The following is a 20,093-nucleotide window of genomic DNA, read 5'->3' as shown; positions in this document are numbered from 1 at the left end:
CACCACATCCATAAGGGTATTTTGATGGACAACGAATTGCTTTCTAATTGAACATATTCCAACCATTCACATTGGCCTAATCTGCGTCAATGAAATATTTGAACAAATGACTTTTGAGCGAAACTATCTCGAATGTGTCTTCGTTTTTAGCTAATCATATTTTAAACAAACAAAAATCTAGTTCTAGCTTTTGTGTAGTTCAATGAAGAGTAAACAATGAAAACCTTAGTCGTTGAGTGAAATGTCTGATTTTGCTAAATGTGTATATCTCTCAATACCCGGTCTGTTGATGTGGGTAAAAAAATATGACCAGTTACTGTCGTTCATCACGTCGAAATATTCATTTCCGATTTATTTCAACTACCTAAAATCCGCATAAATTCAAAATTTCCCATTCAACATCTACTCACTATGATAATCATAAGAATCTCGTCGTCACATTCATAACACGAAAACGAACATAAGATGAGACGACATTTTAGATGTATTAAAGTAATATCAATTTCAACAGAAATAGCTTAAAATGTCTTCAATTAGCTCAACCACTAAGCTGGCATATTCAAAGGGGATATTTATGGTCGCTTACCTAGGTAGAACCCGCAATCAGTCTGAAATGTTAATGTAGAAAATACTGCAAGAGTTTGAGGTTTTATTCGAATTCAAAACCAATGGATTACTCTAAAATATCTGATTTGAGACCACAAGTTGCAAGAACTCGTGACCATTGCATGTATAAAAGTGCAAAATCATGATGAATATTCATGTGACGATCTATCATCATCATGATTGTACTGAACAAGTATGAAATCTGTTGAAATGTCATTTATGCCATGATGCAGCGATGAGATGTGTTTCAAACTATTCGCATCAATGTGTAACTTTGTTATATTCGATTCCGTTGAATTCTATTCCAATGTCGTAATCAAAACAGAAGCCGTTGAAATGAGATCCAGTGCATTACCTTGCAATCTTGTAAACAAAACAACCACTGTAACTTCTTTGAACAAAACTGATTATTTTTTAATTTATTTCTTCGGTGGTAATAACATGAATAATTTATAAAACCGTATAATTTCAATATTGTTGAGTTTATTTCCAGCAAAAGTGAAAAAAAACCACAATTCCACGTCATTTCTTAAGGTTGCATTCGATTTTAGTTTGGCAACAAGAAAAAAAAAACCGAAATATGAATCATGTTTTTATTCGCGGAAGCATTTCCGTATGCGTCACTTCATCATGAGAATGTAAAAATTAAATTGCCTGATTATAACTATAGAATTTTGCATTAATTTTCAAGGAATTCAGTTGCGATGCTGCTGTTCGATTCAATTCCTATGGTTTGATTGTGTCCAATGGTTTTTGATTGGTTCTATTGTCATTTTTACTGTCACTGAATCGCACGTCAATATCGTAGTCGAGCCCGTTGTATTTGCCTTGAGCCGGTGATGGCGTTGTTGTTGTTGTTGCCGCTGATGGTTCATCGACACTATCGAAGTCATTGTCGGTTGCAATTGCTCCGGTTCCATTATAATTATTGCCATTATTCTGGTTCGCATCGGTTGATGAGCCGGTGGCATCGGGTGAACCTGTTTTTGTGATTGGAATCATTGTTTAAATCAGCATAGAACATGTGCGTACGTGCGGTGGTAGCGAGCTCTCAAGCTCAAATTGTGTAATAAAATGTCGCAAAATTGTCGCAAATAATGTCATACCTTTCGTTTGATTTGGAGGAATATATGGGTTTTGTGGCTGATTTCCACCGTTGTTCGCATCAATAATGCTTGGCGTGGTCGTCGAACGATGATCAATCAGTGCTGTGTTTGCATCGAGCGGTGACATTGTGTTTGTGTTGAATATTGAATTAGATGTCGGAAGTGGATCCAATGGCAAATTCGATAGAACGAAGCCAAAGTTATTTTGTCCGAAAAATGGCGGAATGTTGCCACCGTTTTGGTTGGGGTTTGCGAAGAAGGGATTTTTTGGATTAAACGGAAAATGCGAATCATGAATAAATGGATTATTCATATTTGGGATGATAGGCATGGAAGTGTCTGTAGAAGATGGCATGGTATTTGAGGTAAATGGGAACGTACCGAAACCATCGCCTGGCTTATGATTGCATTGTGGCGAATGCTGATGATGGCCATGATGATGAGGATGATTACCTTGGTGGAACTGCGGCACAAACGGTGGCGGTGGTCCATACACTGGTGGCGGTGGTCCATAGACTGGTGGCGGTGGCCCGAATCGACCATGTTGACCAAATCCATAGTGACGGCCGAAATTGTGAAAACCGTTCATATCAGTTGTAAAATATCGATGCTTATGAAAACCAGCATTTGCTACTGTTGCAGCAAACATTACTAAAACAACAAAACTCAACATTTTCGAAGCGAAACTAGACTTTTACACTATGAAACACCGACTGCCAAAAGATTACGAATTTTTGCTTTATTTTAAAATCCAGACAGTGTTTTCTTTTTCGTATTCAGTTAATCTCTATCATTCAATGTCAAAATCACAAGCGATTCCTTCTTACAAACTTGGTAGGTAATGATTTCTCTGGCGTCTTAAATTGAACTAATGAGTGTTGCTTGAAATGCAAGCGATGTCAATCACATACGAATGTATAGAAAGAAAAGATGAAATTGAGAATATTGTATGTTGATGTGAGTGACATGCATACAGTAGCAAAGATACCCGTTACGACCGGAATGTTCGGGTGAATGTAGAACAAAGGCACCACAGATCAATACAAACATACAAACACACATACAAACAGAGACGAGAACAGCACGGGCAGAGAGAAAAAGAGAACGATGCGTAATCGTTAAGACGATTGTGAGATGAGTAAGGCGACCAAATCCGAACGAACCAACGAATGAGAGTAAAAAAAAACACGCACATCTGACAACTGAACCCAACAAAGAGCCATCGACACGTAAACGGTCAAACGTCACAACGATGTACAACACCAGAAAAAAAAGAAACACATTAAATACTTTTGCTTGTTCGAAATGCGGTCTGGTGTTGGGTGAGATTAAATATGCCAAATTAAAGCCGATTGTCGAACTTGTTTGAGATGGTTTTTTTTTCTTCTTCGATGCAATCATTGTACACACAGAAGTGCACACAAAACAAACACAGACACCACTATAAACAATCAATCCTTCAGAAATGGAACATCGTTCCAAGGATTAGGTATCATTATCGCAAACCGTTTGGTTTTTTGTACAACATTCTCCGTCATCCGGTCAACAAATACACGCGTAAAAAGGTCAAGGTTTTAGGCGTTTTGATTCTGACTAACGGAGTTGATACGAGAATTTCGTAAATCATACACATAATAAAACACTGATTCAGCAAAAAAAAAATTCCCTCGTGCACACACACCAAGTCGACGCATTGAATTCGATTGGAAAAACAGAATTTTCACATCTGTGGGATTTTCCTTATCTATGGGTTTTTTTGCATATCATTTTGTTTTTAATGATCAACTGCTTTGATTATGATGTTTACACTGTAGTTCCGTATGATGTTTCACTCGCATACGACGCATACTAGTTTCAGTCAATAGGAACAGTTGCGTGCTGATGGTGAGTCAACGCGTTTAAAAAACGTACTGCTTCTTGTGTGACGCGTGCTTCACAAGGTTCATATATGAATGCGTGCACTACGTACGTGCATATGAAGTTTGTACTACAAACACACCGAGAGTGGGAGAAAGAGGGAGAAAGTCATTTTTGTGTTATGAGAGAGAGAAGTAACGTTGTCGCTTTATTTAAATACCTAAACGACTAACATTGATAACCTTTCGTAGCAAGTCATCAATTCTCGGCAATGTTTTGCTTTTAAAAGATTAAATTATCTCTTTTCGCCATGAATTTCAGACTGCACAGTGCACACTGCACACTGATTTCACGTTATAATGCGACTACAGTGTTCGGCTATGAAATTCCGTATTTCAACAAATTCCAACTTTCATTTTCATTCATTATGCCGCTAACTTTGGTCGCAGTGTCAATTTCATTCAAAATAAAAAAGAGTTGCAATCAAAGGCACCCATAACCCTGTCATTCTTTTACTGCAAAAACATTTACATTTTGTTCTCAATTTAAGTTTGTGCGATTTTTTTTTTGTGTATATTTCCATTTAAAATGCACTTTTAATGCAAATCTTGCGACAGTGTTATCCGTAGCAATGTCATTAAAATCAGTTTAAACTCCGTAAATTTAATTTATTTTACAAGAATTTGAGCAAAATAGTATTTAATTCCTTTTTTTTTACTATCTGCACAAGTGCATGAGCGACGTAATCGCTCCCTCGGCATAAAGAAAAAAAGAAACCGACCTCACATTTTATACCATAAGAGAAGCGAACAAAGCGCGAAATAATATTTTTATTACATTAATTCGTATTGTAATTATCAAATTGAAAGGCCAACAGCAGAAATAATAATCGCGGGTTATAAGAGCACGGCGATGGACCAAATTCCCATGCAGAACAATAACAATGGCATACCATGGCACAACAGCACACCACAGTTTGAATGAGTGAAGAAAGAGAGATGGAAAAAACGCTATAATTAAAATTCTCGCTCGCTTTGCCGCTTTGAGAGTACGGAAAATACGCCGTTCAGTGAGATAAATGACACAATAAACGACCGCACGCATGGTTAACACTCAATCACGCTGCGTCCGAATCATCAACGACAATGTGGTACACAGTGAGTGTGTGTGTGTGTGTGTGTGTGTACGTGTGGAGGCGGTGTGCGAATACTATGTTTGGATGGCATCTAATTTCCATCGCTGATGGGCCAATCGTCTTTTTATTTGCACTCAACATTTAGTGTCACTAATTCAACGGTGATTTTGCAATCGAAACTATGACTGGCGCCTATGATTCATATTTTCGATCGAGTAATCGATAAGATCACACAAGTTACTGAAAGTATAATATAAGGCGCTATTTTTTCAATATTGTCGTTGAGTTTTGAAAAAGTATTGGACAATAATTTCAGAAAAATGAAAAAAAAATCGTCAAATTTTTTTATTCCAGTTTTGATCTAGTCCACAAGAAACCTGCCGTGATAATATCTCTGCTTGAAAATATGTCGCAGAAAATGGTAATTTGAGAATCAAATGTGCCGATCTTTCCATTTCAATGATTACATCCGCCAACTTTCTTGCTGCAAATAATTAGTCTGATGGCATCTCATAGATCGTTACCATGCTACTCGCAGATCGTTGTCAACACAACAACAGAAACTCATCTTTATTCCGACAAAAAAGTGTCGATAATCCGAAAAGCGACAGAGAAATGATTTCTTAATTCGTTTTGGCTTTCTTTTGATGCGATCATCAGTGTGCAAAGCACACGAACTGAGTGAGCGTGGGCTGTTCATTCTATAAAAGTACATGCATGCATTTTGTTACGTTACGTGAAGCGGCTAGTTTTGTTTCTTTTTCGCTACATGTTACGTATTTTGCGCACCGTGCCAATTCATTTGGCTCACTTTCGTTTTCTACGCGAAAAAATATCAACGAGTTCAAAGCGTGCGAAAATGGGTGGAATTGCCATTTTTGGACGCTGTGTATTGTCTTTTTCAGTGGCATTTTTTGCAACCTGTGCAAAAATCTGCTTACGTTGCAGTGTTTAGTCTGACACGAGCAACGGTAACGAGCGAATCGTAGCGAATTTTTAATGGTGAAAATTTTAAAACGATTTTTTCTTTTCAAATATCAAGAATCAATGTTAAATTAAGCCTGGAAATGAGGAGGGTAAGTTGGAAAATCGGTGAAAAAAAAAACCAATTTGATGATTGGAGAATAACCAAGAAAATGTGTTCAGTTTTGTCTGTTAATAGTGATATTCGTGCTGAGGTATTCATCGGATGTGAGTGGTTTTCCAGCAATAGATGCAAGCGCTGCTCAACGACAACGATTTGACATATACAAACGACAAAATTCCGAATTCAATCGACTCCAATCGAATGAAATTGATTACAGTGGATTTGATGAGTTGAATGATCAAGCGCCGAATCAATCGGCCGAAATTATAAATCAGTCCGAAAGTCGACTGTTTGGATTTAAAAGAAGGCCATGTGTGCCAGTGTATGCAAATCATGGAAGTAATGGCTATGGTAAACGTGGTCGTGGAGGACGTGGACGAAACGATGGAAGAACTCTGTACGATTTGAATTTCTATTTCCTTGGCTATCAACCCAATCAATACCAGGTGAATCCGGGAACGCAAACCGTTTCAGCGATCGCCGCTGTCGATAACAACAGACCAGTAGTAAGTGATAATCATTACGATCACTACGGCGGATATTATGATTGCGAGCCAAATCCATTCTATCGTCCACCATTTGGGTTCGGTAGCGGAAACGGCGCGCATTACAATGATGATCCGAATAGGCCAAGTTATTTGGGCTCATTGGGTCAAGGTTTGTTTGATTTTATTAATGGACTATTCGGTTATGGTAACCCAAATGCAGGCAGCGGTGGATACGATACGCCAGTTTCTTCTGGCACTGGTGCCGTACTAAATGACGAAAATGCCCAAAAACCTGTCTTCGAAGTCAACGTACCTGATACTATCGCAGCACTGGTAAAAACACCAAACTCATTTGATTCTCAACATTTATTCTTGGTGGATTGGGTTTTTTAATTTCACTTCGAACATTTCTTCTTTTTCCCTCTGTGTGTAGAATCCAAACAACTGGCGACCTGGCCAACTAGTCGGCGGCATACAAAGCAGTGTGAATGGTTTTGTGCAGGAAATATCGCGATACATTCCATTTTAGATTAAAATCCCAAAATTATAGTTTTTATTGTTGAAATTGTTGTATTTATGTAACCATTTATTGTGTGAAGAAGAAAAAAATTATTGAATTCGGTAGATCTTAAAATGAAGTTACTTTCATTTAAATGTGTTAGCTGAATGAAAAGAAGAAGCTGAAAAATATATTACGACATGACCTACAAACCGTGCCGCGTCTGCGATGCGTGGGAGAGTTGGCCAAAAGTGAATCGTGTGCGAATCTCCGCTGTGGCTTGTTAACTTGATTTAATCATATTTCAAACGGTAACCGCATTCCATCGGGGGCATATTGAATTGAGTCAAACATATCAAATGGTAAACTATATCAAGATGATTGGAGAATGAAGGATTTCTTCAGCAAATTAAATGAAAATACTTTCGTTTGGCACTTGTACCGATTCCACATTCAATGGTTGCTCATATTTTTCTCTCTACTCTTTGAAGACAGTGAGCAAAAGTACAGAGAGAAAAAAACCATTCAATCAAAAAGTTCACCCTTCTTTGGTTACACCGTCGAGTGTACATTATACACAGAGCTCTATCAGAGACCGAAAAAGAAGAGTCGCTTTCAGTTCGCGAAGTTCAAAGCGATGGCAAATTTGTTTTCGCCCCGCTTCAAATTGAACACACAAACAAAAATTAGATTTTAAACCGAAGAGCAGAAAGCGGAAACCCAGTGAAACGCGTCGGAATGCTATGATAGGGCTCGCTACTAAATCAAATGTCAAATTGTTTTCATTGGAACAGTAAATTTTTGGCTGACGTGAATAAAAGTTGTATGGAATCGCACGAGCCAAGTGAGCGAGCGAGTGAGAGAGAAAGAGTAAGCAAAAGCAACCGTACACAGTAACCAGAATCAAATTATCTTCAATTACATCATGGAATTGGAATTGGAATTCGAATCCGTTTCCTTGAGTCACACACACACACACACACACACACACACACAATTCAATTTCAGTTGTTATGTTTGCACAACTGCAAATCATCATCCGTCACAACGGGTTTTATGCCAGCTCGGACGGATTCGAACCGGGAACCAAATGCAAACGGAACGAACCAAACGAAAAACCATCACACAAATCTAATTATATTATTGTCGATGGAACTTTATTATGTTATTGTGATACACATCCTCTTTTTGTTGCGTCGCACATTTCCGGTGCTTCGACCACCACCACCGGCAATAACAACAACAACAACCGTGTAATGAGGTCAAAGAATGCGAGGAAAAAAGTCAAAAGTTTATTTAACTTTTTTTTTCCAACAATCGCTATTCCGTCTTCGAAAACATCATTTTAACGACACTGACGGAAGACGGGAAAATAGAGAACGAAAAATAGATCCGTCACAATATTATCTTCATTATTATTGTCAACGTCGTTAAAACATTGTCGATGGCAGAGCGGTTGGCTATCTTTTGATATTTAGGAAGTTAATTAAATTCAAATATTTTTGCTTGTTTTTTTCTGTTTTTATCATTTTTCTTAGTTCAACTCTTACTTCTTACATCGTTCCAATTCGAGAGTTAACATTCTCATGGTAGTCTTCGTATACATTTTTCATTTTGTGGTGAAGAATATCTATATTTTTATATTTTTATATAGAAAAAATTGAAAAGAATAGAGAAAATTTCTAAAGAAATTTATTTCAAAATGTGAAGCAAATTACACAAACTACAACTGCACTCAAGATTCGATCTATTAATTTAGCACATTCTAATATATTCAAAATTCACTCAAATTGCGCTATAGTAAAATTGCGTTGCGTTAAATATCACCACTTCAACAGTGTACAGCCTACAATGTACACTCAAATTAAATGTTATTATGCGTTAATGCAATTTTGAAGTCAACTGGAATGTATCATCATCGTTACGTTTAATAATAAATATTATATCGAAATCGTTGGAAAATGGTAATGAGTCAATGAACCGGGCGCTAAATGAAGAGTATCAAAACTATCAAATGTAAACAGAGATCAACGTGATGTTGCCTGATATTGGATGCCACCTACGAGAAATGTAGTGTCTCAAGTTAACGTTGTGATTACATTGTTCCAACGGTAATATCTCGGTATTTAATCAAGAATCTTGGATGTGCAACACCAAACGAATGCATATATACACAGAAACTAAAATCATTTGTCAACATAGTAAGAGTACTTGGTATATGGGGTTGATTCATTCATTTGGAGCCACTTGAGCATCGAGTGTGTTTTCATTAAGCAATTTCGCTCATTTATGCGTTTGTGTGATGAAACTGTTTATTTTTGGCACCATCATTAAATTCAATTGTCAAAGACCTGTGTCGGGTACGGGCGCATCTGATTGATAAAGTTATCAGGCCATTTTAGCCTCATGATAAATAATTATTATTTGTTGGTTCTATGAATACGTAAAGGTGCAAGTCTCTTTGAAAATGTCATTCTCACGACATTCAACATTCTCAACGGTTCCGGAATCGACCGAAAGTTCCACATCGTATACTTGATTTGGATTCGTAGAGACGATCTCTCAAATGAGGATCCATTGAAAATGTAAATGTTTTCCTTTTGTATTATGAAAAGCGGGCTGTTCATTGTGAATGAGAGCGCGCGGACGGTTTGATGCTCAGAGTCACTCCAAACGTAGTCACACAATGATGAAAACAGCAGATAGAAATCTCTTGCTCCCTCTTCCTCTCCCCAATAGACAAACAGTGTAACACTTCAGCAGTCTCAAATACACACGCTACCGCTTTATTTACATTCTACAATTTTAGTTGGTTTTGTTTGTGTTTTTTCTCTCTTTTCCCCCTCTCTTTGATTCCCGTTCGAAGCGCGAATAAGCCGTGCAACTGAAAATTATTTGATGCGGTTTATTCCAACGAGTTATGTACGTGATTTTCATCGTCGTTCATAAATTCTATGAATTTAATAACGGTAATTCGTAAGTTATGACTCGTTATACTGATGACAAGTAATTAAAAACGCACACACCAACGCCTGCCTGCCTTTCGTTTGATGGAAAATGTGGTTACATTTTCGTTTTGGTAGAAGATTCTTTGTTGCGGCATGGTATTTTTTTTCCATTGGTGAATCGAGATATTTTTTTTATTTAAAAAAAAGAGATGATTTTAATGGGAACCGTGTGAACACGGTAAAATTGTATCAATTCACACAAGAACAAAGTGATTTTTTTTTAATTCCATCGAGGATGGGAACAAGAATTACGGCTTAATAAAAACCGAAGCTGCGGGAAAACAGGTATTGAATTTTGATCTGGCTGTTCCGCTCAAACGATGCTGCACGCTTTGAGCAGATTTCACAAAAGCCGATTGAATAATGACGAGATGTCATTCTGTAAAAGGTGAATTCATTCCACAAAAAGGTGAAATTCAAATAAATTTTTTCCGCATAAAAGAGAAACTATTACTGCGACGGTGTATAAAGCGATAGACACTACTAATCAAAAGCCGTGAATGTTTTCAAGGCAAAAACAAACAAACACAAGATTTTGCTGAAGTCAATGAAATGCTTTTGTGCAGAATTCATGTGCACGAGTTGATGATGATGATGGTGGTAGCAGCGGTAGAGAAGTCGGTGGTGGCAAAGTTGAAAATTAGCAAAATTATGCGAAGCAAATGTGCATGCTCACGTCAATTCGGCTGGATTATTTAGCTAACCTGCGACACAGATAATAGGGGGGCTTTATGCATTGTAACATATGGGCAATGCTTTGTATGTGAACGTTTTTTTTCTCTCTCTCTCCCGCTCTCTCCATTCTCTTGACCACGATTATTTGTATTTGCTAATGGTAAGTGTTGTTGTGCATCGAAAGTGGATAAATGAGATGCGAACGAGCAGCACATACACATGCCCACCGTTTTGAAATCGCATCCGCAAATCATGACCAATTTTTCGATTTTGGACGTTTCGGCTATGACACCGTACCCATATGTGTATATTCACCGGGCAAAGGGAGAGGCTGGTCGAACAGTTGCAGTTACAACAACACATGGATGGTGTTACTGCCACATGACATTGAATAAATTGGCAAATGAATATTAATACCGTGTAATTTATAATGATAGCGTCAGCGCGGGTGAACAATGTGTAGCATAAGTGAGAATTGGGTTGTGTATGCCACATTTTCTCTCAACCGTTGCACCATGCACATACACACACACACACACACACTCTCGTAGCCGACGCTTGTGTTCACAGTCGGATGTGTTTCGATATGCAAAATAAATAATTGTAATTGGTTTCGAACGACAATGTTTGCACATCATATACACACACACTACTCGACAGATATAGCTCTTCGATTCGCACCGCAACTCATTCGAGCTGACAATTAATTTGGGAGCTCGTTTAACGATTTATATTCTTTGTTGACATTTCTCCAATTTATCTTTTGCATAAAATGCAAACGGAAAGCGAATCCGAATAATTAATGAATTTCGACAGTGCATTAAGTCTGATCGATTATTATTCAAACTAGCAAAAATGGAATCGCACACACACACACACACCCAGTGTGATCTTTGCGACAGCAAAAAGCATCATGAATCAAAAATCACGCCAATAAAAGAGGCACACTGCACACTGTCAAAACTTCCGTTTCACCAGCAAATCGGGATTCGCTTTCTTTGGCAAATCGCTGTTCGATACACATTTTATTGTCTTTCCGCCAAATAAGTAAGCAATTTCTATGCGTACGAAGAGAAACGTCGGAATTTAGCATTAACAGCTCATATTTGACGCTTAAGTACTGTTTGATAATGACTTTCGTATGGAAATATGATGAACGTCAAAACAAACTACGAAAACTTAAAACCTTGACTGACACTCTGCCGTTCTGTGCTCCCTTTTTCGCATGCTTTGGCTTACTTGCAACTTCAATTTTCTTAAACCAAAGTAATTTTTTTTGTTACTTCTCTTTTCGTTTACTCTCCCACTTTTACATTTGCACTCTTTCACTGTCGCCCTCACTCTCCGCTTTGGTGCTCTGTTCTTTACGCTGTGTTTTATTGCAGTTGCACAACTTTGCAGTGTATTCAAATAACTTTATTGCACCCTTGTTAGTGATATTGTGATATTCTATTTTGCCTCACTCTGCTATGTTCTCTGCTGGGCTGGTGATGTGTCGTGTGACAAGTCGTTATGTTCATACTGCTGCCGTCATCGAAAGCGTTGTCGTTCTCGTCGCTTCCTCTCTCGCTCACTCTCTATCACTCAAACCATATCACGCTCACTTTATTTACCGTCTGATTTTCCACAAAAGCACAAGCCAAACTTTCCATTTTCATGCATGCTGGAGATATTTACTCGGTTTTGAAAAAGTTCTTTCCTCTATCGTTTAGTCAAATGTGTTCTTCTGTTTGCAACAATTTCAATGCAACGAAGTGACAAGGCAGCACACACAACCATTTGGAATGGTATATTATTGCACAAAACGGCAACATAAAATTGTCGGTTTCGCTCATTCGTTCGTTCGTTCATTCGTTTGGTGGCTGTTTTATAATTTCGAATGCAGAGAGAGAGAGAGAGAGAGAGAGAGAGAGAGAGAGAGAGAGAGAGAGAGAGAGAGAGAAACGTAAATTTGTAAAATTCACATGTGAATTCCAACTTTACCGAAGAAGACCGAAAGCGCATGTAACAAAATCAATTTCGGCAGTAGCGACAGCAGTAGCACTGAACGAACTGAATGAATACCAACCCGAAAAATAGAAGAAGCCGAATATTCATGGAATTGTTTACCACTCGAGATCCACACCGAAAATCCCCGAAATATTATTTAGAAGTGTAGCAAGCGTTGTGCGCTTTTGCTACTGCCATTTGCTGCATCCATCTTTTAAGCCGACACTTTAACATCGACGACAATTCGTACAGACAAGAAAGACAATTGTCGTTCATTGTATCACCTCGAACCGTAGATAGAACCAAAATGAACCACACAATAAAAGTGAGCAGCACCAGCAGCAAAAGAAGAAATGCAGACATGCACCCGAATAGCGACAATATTTTATTGTTTTCATTCATGTTGAATCGTTGTCTTCTTGTTTGTCCGTACACGATCTGTGTAATTTTCGGAAAATATTCCAGCACCGATAGCAAAGGAAAGCTCATTTGTGTTTGTGTGTAACGCGTCCAATTCATGCGGCGAAGTAAAAGAGAGAAAGAGAAGGGAACGATCGCAAATACTCACCATTCAGCACCAGCATTTAATGTGACAGTTGTGCTAAATTGAGAATTTTGTTTCGAGACGTGATAGCGGTTTACTGGTTAGTCTTCGTTTTTTTTTGCATGGCATTACCACCGAAATACAGTTAATATGTGCAAAATGTGCCCGTTGGATTTTCAACAACCTCTTCCCATTCAGACGATACAATTCCATTGGTATTTTTCACTCTCACTTCATGAAATTTTTGTTTGAAAACAACTTTTACACAACTAACCAGAAACGACTCACTTTCATACGGCATTGCATGAATGCAATACGCCAACTCTGAGGCTAAATTTTAAACACTGCAATGAATACGAGATCTTCTGGGAAATAAAACACACAACATTATTGGCTAAGAGCAAAAAAAGCAAATTGTAAAGGCATACATTTTATTCCAATACTTATGATATACAGTTCATATTTCGATTATACTATTTGAAATGATTAATCAATATGTTTGTTTTATTGACATTTTTCACATTGATGAATTCTAAAATATCATTTCAAGTCACTAGACTACTACACTTCAAAAAAAAAATCTTCCGAAAAATCTTTTTCTTCCATATTAAAGGCTACTTAGTAAGTATTATTCGATAGATTTTCGTCAAAATGTAAACTAGGCGTTAAATGAAAAAAAAAATAGATTGAAAATTACGCCACCAATATTGGAAATAAACTAGATAAATAATGGATGATAAAATCTTAAAAATAGTTTCTTCGACCGATCGAATTGTAAAATGTCTGAAACAAATATTGTGTATTTTCATTGACGCAATGGTCAGTTTCATTTTAGATTAACAGCAAAAAGGCAAAAACAAACTGTTTTGTGCAATATTACTGATATTATTAATATAAACGACAAACAGATAAAATATCAGGAAATAATGAAATAAAAAAAATCTAATAAGAAGATGTAGAACAATGCTCTTCCTCTTCATTTCCATGTTTCAACAAATTCCTAAAACCTTCTTTAACCATTTTAAAAGCTGATGCAACTGAATCTTTTTTCAATTCGTTCATGAACTCATTCAAAACCGATTCCTGAACTTTATTCTTCATCTTAGATGCCAATCTACGTATTCTTTCACTACCTTCTCGTTATGGAATGAATTTGGTGGCACTGGTCGCTCCATATTTTTACTATTACCGCCATCTTCGCCATTTTGACCAGATTTAGTTAAATTGTTCGGTCCTTTTGATAAAATGTTCGAAAAAAAATTGAGAAAATACAAAACATGTATATATTCAGCTTCAACAACGTCATTTTCTGCAGGGCTTCCGCCATTCCCACCTTTTCCGGCACATCCACAGTGACCTATATTTTCCAAATGAGCAAAAAAATGAAATTAGCTCAACTTGTTTAGTTGTTAGACAAGTAACATAAATTACTTGTTTAGTTTTCAAATTTTAATTTTATCAGTACACAGTGTACTACACACCTGGCTCTTGTGAAATCGAAAAATTCGGTTCCCTATCGAAAAAGAGAATCTTGTATTTTCCAGCATTGCTTCCATAGCCCCCGTGGCCGCCTTTTCCTCCATCTCCTGGTTCTGTGCCAGTTTTTCCAACAACATCATAGCTGTGTTTGCCGAAAATCCCAAAATCAAAGCGAATTTTTCTATCGTTTTGGTATTTATTTCCCCATGGGTTCACCATGAAAAACGATGGCGTTGGTGCTGGTTCTCCTTTAATTCCATCCGCGCCTGCAAACATAAATTCAGAGATGATTAACAGTAATTGTAAATAACAATCATTAAAATAATAAATCATTTGATTATAATCAAAAGTCTATGGTACAATTAGAATGTGGGAAATGCGGTAACACACAGAGCGAAAAAAAATGGAATCGAAAATCTACACAAACCTTTTGCTCCAGCTTGACCTGGGCCACCTTTTCCACCATTCAAATAAATTTTCAAATTTTTGTCACAGAAGCACTTCTTTCCGATACCAAAGAAATTACCAGCCGCACCTCCTGGTCTTCCTGGTATTCCATCTTTGCTTGTTTCTGCCGGTGATTCTAAATACGGTTCTCCATCTTTGCCATTCAAGTTGATTTGACGATCACCGATGATGAACCACTTCAGTGCGATAAGCGAAACTTGTGCATCTTGGCCAGTTTTGATGATATCAACATCAATAAACAAATTATTCAGTGCGAAAACTTCAATGTGAATTTTGGGCAGATTCATCTCGATCACGTCGCTAATTTTAACATTGTAACCTTTAATCACAAGTTTATCCACTTGTGTACAATCGATTTCAAGACGGGTTTTCAATGTCTGTTCTAAAACCAGCTTCAGTGCATTCAGTTTGTAGGGGTTCAAACGAATATTGTCCAGAGCATTGTATTGTACCTTACATCCAACATCTCTTGCAAAATGTTTCAATTCGATGTCATCGATCTTCCAAAACGGGCGTGTTTGAGTCTCGCAACACTTTATTATTTCATTACTGCGCGGCATATATTCGGTTTTATGTTTTTGTACATCATATGCCGACAAATTGTCGTGCAACGCGATTAGGAAATTATACCAACTATACGACTTTTCAAGGTAGTCCTTTAAATCTTTCAACCCATCCGAAACATGGAATGAATACGACAAATCAATATTGCTGACGGACTGCAGGAACTCAAAGAGTTTAATATGGTTTGCATATTTACGTTTGCATTCGGTCGATAAGTTGATGTTTAGTTTCGCCGCCATTTCCTCAAATTCTTTTCCGAACTTCTTCAACTCATGATGACTGATTTGTAGTAGTTTCTTTCGAGCATCTGATAATTTGCCTAACAACACATTTATATCAACAGTAGTAGTATTTTCCAGTCCCAAGTAGAATTGTTTGGTTTCATAGCCGAGACGCTTTATATCAACGTTCAAGTGGCATTGCATATCTTCCATCAATTCATGGATTTTATTTTCAACTTTTTGATGTTTCGCCGTTCATCTTGAAGTATCTCCATACTTGTCACCGGCCCAGCTTTATTTGCAAGACGAAGAATGGCGATCCTTTCGAATTGGCCTTGACTGTTTTGCTTCAATAAAATATCAAGAAATTGGATTTTTCTTCCGTTCAACTCTTTCTCTTCTGGCGGCAATGAAACTTCGCTATTTCTTTTGCTCAAATCCGCTTTCACTTGTGCAAGAAAAATTACAATTGTTTCGATTATTTTTGCATCGTCCACTAGTTGAAGTTGACCATTTTTGTCTTCATAACGATTCTCAACCTTTGTAACGATCAATGCAATGCCATCTTTGTATTTATCAATGTTTTTAATGAAAACCGTCGCATGTTTTGCCAAATCTAAGAAATCATGTCGTTCACCGACACCATTTTGAACCGATGAATATCTAATTGCAAACACAAATTTCACTTCACTGGCTCTTTCGATCAATTGTCGAGTGAAATAAGACACCGAAATATCATTTGCAACACCTCGTGAATCATTGAAGCCCGGACAATCATAATAGTGTGTGCCAGTGGTTTCGTGAACCATCAAATTTGGACACATTGTTTCGGATACTGTTGTGGATATGCCGCTGATTAAATGCCTTTCATCGGTAATCATGTATTCGCCGGAATCTTCTACAGTTGGTATTGAATTTAGTTCGAACTTTGTTATAAGGGAAACGAGCGTTGTTTTACCGGCACCGGTATTTCCCAACACGAGCACAATTTTCTTTTTTTCACACATTTTAATTTTTTTGACATTCGATTTGACAAATGCCAAAATTTGCGCCACTGCATTTTGTTCTGAATCATATGCTAGTGGTTCGGATGCCAGCTCTAGATTTTCGTTTGATTTGCCACCCATTGTGGGACGATTAACGAATAGTCAAAATTATTTTACAAAGAACACTTTAACTTTCACTTTTTTCGATGAATGTTTCTGCGGTATGCCAAGCGACCAACTCAACTCAACTCGTCGACGATCGATACAAGACTGATGTATACAGAGCAATCTCTGGATATTTTTCAGATCAAACTTGGCAGGCAAATGCTGACATCCAAAAAGTGTGTACGACAAGGAGACCGAATAATACCGATGTGGGCATTTTTCGTAAAAGTCGTCTGAATTTAATACCCAGAATCATATGAAAAGAAAATAAACAGTTGACGCGTTTTATCTGTAAATAATGCTTTCAAATAATTCGACTGTGCACAATCAGCAAAAGTGTTATGAGATGTGTTCGCGAGACCAACAGAATAAAATGTGTACACATAAGTTTTTTTTAAAACACTTTTGAAATTTATTCAATGTTTCTATCATACTAAAACCACATAAAACGTCTAGATTATTTCCTTTAAAGTATATACGAATGCAAACAGTAGGAAACACTGAGAGTGAATTTCGATTTCATTTCTGTGTTTTTCTTTTGCTTTGCTAATTATTTGCCTCATAATTGATAGCATTTGGATTAAAGATAAACACTAAACACTATCTCGACTAAAAATAAAGCAACATTCGCTGAATTCAACTTAAAATGTATCACACTGCATCAAATAATGCTGTTATACAATTCTTATAGGATAGCACACTTAGCGTTTCCTACACACTTCCATGTAATCATTTGTTAATTAGTTGTTTTTTTTTTTTTTTTTTTTATCGCAGCTTTCCTTTCGTTCATATAATGTCGCTTGCGTTCAATATTATGATGGTTTATGCATCATTTCCTTCTTGCTGCAAGAAAGGAGAAGCAAATGAAAAAATCGAAAACAAAAACAAAAACAAAACAATTGTATACAAACCGTTTCAAGGTAGTGTAAAGTGTGTGTTAGTCCATTGGAGATGTGAAATGAGTCGGAGAATTTGATTTTGCTAATGATTCTTAGAAAATCGACGGATTCAACGTCACGCTTTAATCGGTTCAAGTTTTCGGTCGATATTTTAATGTTCAAATCGTGCAGTGCGTTAGTTAGTTGACTAGCAAACGATTTGAGTTTCGTATTTTTCAGTTGTGATAACACTCGATGTGCGTTTCGCTTTAACATTTCTATATTTGAAGTGTGTTTCGCTTGCTGTGAATAAAATTGCTGAATCTCTTCACCAATGATGGAAACATCGTCAGTCAGTCGTTTCTGCATTTCAATTATTATTCCATGAATTTGACTTTTTGTCTGGTCTGAGATTGCATATCCAAAGTCATCATTTTTCTTTTCCACGTATCGAAGATTGCGATCAATCATCGATATGATTTGTTTTCTTTCATTTTGCAGCATTGATATATTCGAAACCGATCCAGCTTGATTGGCGAGACGAAGAATTCCAATTCGTGTATATTTATTTAGTCTATTCGTTTGCAATAACGTTTCGATGAATTTGACTTTGTTATTGTTCAACTCTCTTTCTGCCGCTGAAACATTGTCACCGTGTTTATTCTCCAAATCAATTTTCACTTGTTTTAAAAACAATGCAATTGTTGCGATCATCTTATCGTCATCGACTAAACGAAGTGTTTCGTTTTTGATTACGTAACGATTATCCACTTTTGTGACAATCAAAGCAATTCCATTTCGGTACTTTTGTATGTCCTTGACAAAAGTCATTGCATGATTCATTAATTCCATAAAATCACGTCGATCGCCGCCGTTTCGGACTGATGAAAAACTTACAACGAACACAAGTTTCACTGCGTCAGCGCTGTTTATCAATTGTTTAATCAAATGACTAACAGAAATATCATTGGTAACACCTCGTGAATCGCTAAAGCCGGGACAATCGTATAATGTTAAGCCATTGGTTTCATCAATCATCAGGTTTGGTACAACGGTTTTTGACGTTGTTGTGGATTTTTGACTTATCAACTCATTTTCGTCCATCAGCACAAATTCACCCGAATCCTTTAGCGTTTCAATTGATTCTAGTTTTGAGCCAGTTAAAAATGAAGTTAAAGAACTTTTGCCGGCACCAGTGTTTCCCAGCATTAAAATGATATCTTTTTGTCGCGGAAATTTTATTTTTGCTGAGTTTTCTTGCAAAAACTCTAAAATTGATGTCGATGGATTCTGTATAAATATGCTCGACGAAGCATTTTGAGCACTATCCACTGATTTTGATTGCTTATTCAATACGATCGGACTTGCGCGAGATATAGTTATCACTGACAACACAAATAAACACAAACGCAGTGTTTGAACACATTTCATTTTGAAATTGTAACTCTTTTTTCAAATGAAAAGTAAAATAAAATAACTCCTTGATTTTTGTTGGATGTTTCTGAAATAACTTTCGCTGGGAATTTTTCTAAATTTGGCGTCTTTAACGGTCAACTGATTTTGTACGAATGAACGAGATATCACCTATATCATTATATCGTGACGCCTAGGGGAATATCACGCTTAAATTATTCCAAATATTTCAAAAAAATCCAATTTATCTCTAAGAATCTGTCGTATGAAATATGGTGGATATTTGTGAATATGGCGGAATATTGTGAATTTTTGTGATTATGAATGATATTTAAATGTATTTATTTGGATTTAATGCAAAAAATCTCAAATATCTCAAATATCTCACAAGATTCAGGAGTGTGATATTCCCCTAGCGTGACGCGAAACGTGTTTTAAATAAAAATATATAATTAGTATCGAATTAATTTTGTTAAATGAAAAATGTTTGACTGTTTTGTGTGGTATTGATTCAATACTACCGAATGACTGAACTATAAATAGACATAAACTTCATCGGACTTTGGATGACATTTATTTGTTTGAATTTTGTGCAGGTTCTTCCACGCCGATTCGACACATCTCGTTGCGCTCATTGATTCCAAACACCGATGCATACATGACGTATGAAGGATCTACTACGCATCCCGGCTGCTGGGAGAGCACTGTTTGGATTATTCTGAACAAACCGATTTATATAACAAAACAAGAAGTAAGTTTAAAATCGTCGATTTTTTTTGAATAAGTTTTGTTTTTGAACAAAATATTTGCTTTGTTTCGAATTAAATGCTTTGGTTTTGGAAATGCCAGTTTTTTTGTATCATATCAATAACAATGTTATATTTAACAACCAAAACATGGGTGTGACACATTAACTTTCGTTGTA

The 20,093-nt window shown here is 36.8% G+C and overlaps 4 protein-coding genes across 7 annotated transcripts in view; 2 read left to right on the top strand and 2 right to left on the bottom strand.

Annotated features, from left to right (window-relative positions):
• The window catches only part of LOC129565889 (carbonic anhydrase-related protein 10), an 84,392-nt gene that overhangs the window by 61,326 nt on the left and 2,973 nt on the right, over positions 1 to 20,093 (top strand). Inside the window, exon 7 of the mRNA XM_055441203.1 lies at positions 19,765 to 19,919. Within this exon, the coding sequence (XP_055297178.1) occupies positions 19,765 to 19,919 (155 nt within the window). The remainder of the gene's footprint in view (positions 1 to 19,764; positions 19,920 to 20,093) is intronic.
• On the bottom strand, positions 996 to 2,705 carry LOC129565890 (uncharacterized). Of its 3 annotated transcripts, none has more exons than XM_055441207.1 (3): positions 2,166 to 2,687; positions 1,713 to 1,814; positions 996 to 1,586 (listed from the first exon to the last, which is right to left on the bottom strand). In XM_055441207.1, exons 1-3 carry the CDS (start codon positions 2,383 to 2,385, stop codon positions 1,333 to 1,335), a joined length of 576 nt encoding a protein of 191 aa, XP_055297182.1. In that variant the 5' UTR covers positions 2,386 to 2,687; the 3' UTR covers positions 996 to 1,332. The 3 variants fall into 3 exon arrangements, with proteins under 3 accessions (XP_055297182.1, XP_055297180.1, XP_055297179.1); XM_055441205.1 differs by having other exon boundaries at positions 2,094 to 2,680; XM_055441204.1 differs by having other exon boundaries at positions 1,713 to 2,705.
• LOC129565891 (uncharacterized) lies at positions 3,915 to 6,907 on the top strand. Of its 2 annotated transcripts, XM_055441209.1 has the most exons (4): positions 3,915 to 5,413; positions 5,610 to 5,780; positions 5,851 to 6,612; positions 6,713 to 6,907. In XM_055441209.1, the coding sequence occupies exons 2-4, from the start codon at positions 5,772 to 5,774 to the stop codon at positions 6,806 to 6,808; spliced, it is 867 nt and encodes a 288-aa protein (XP_055297184.1). In that variant the 5' UTR covers positions 3,915 to 5,413; positions 5,610 to 5,771; the 3' UTR covers positions 6,809 to 6,907. The 2 variants fall into 2 exon arrangements, with proteins under 2 accessions (XP_055297184.1, XP_055297183.1); XM_055441208.1 differs by having other exon boundaries at positions 3,915 to 5,780.
• On the bottom strand, positions 13,385 to 19,766 carry LOC129565888 (uncharacterized). Its single transcript, XM_055441202.1, has 4 exons — positions 17,789 to 19,766; positions 14,901 to 17,720; positions 14,476 to 14,739; positions 13,385 to 14,351 (listed from the first exon to the last, which is right to left on the bottom strand). The coding sequence occupies exons 2-4, from the start codon at positions 15,937 to 15,939 to the stop codon at positions 14,092 to 14,094; spliced, it is 1,563 nt and encodes a 520-aa protein (XP_055297177.1). The 5' UTR covers positions 15,940 to 17,720; positions 17,789 to 19,766; the 3' UTR covers positions 13,385 to 14,091.

Source organism: Sitodiplosis mosellana, unplaced genomic scaffold, assembly GCF_009176505.1.
Source record: "Sitodiplosis mosellana isolate CC-2019 unplaced genomic scaffold, AAFC_SMos_1.0 Smas_scaffold_3, whole genome shotgun sequence".
Taxonomy (NCBI): domain Eukaryota; kingdom Metazoa; phylum Arthropoda; class Insecta; order Diptera; family Cecidomyiidae; genus Sitodiplosis; species Sitodiplosis mosellana.
This window is presented reverse-complemented; position numbering and strand designations above follow the sequence as displayed.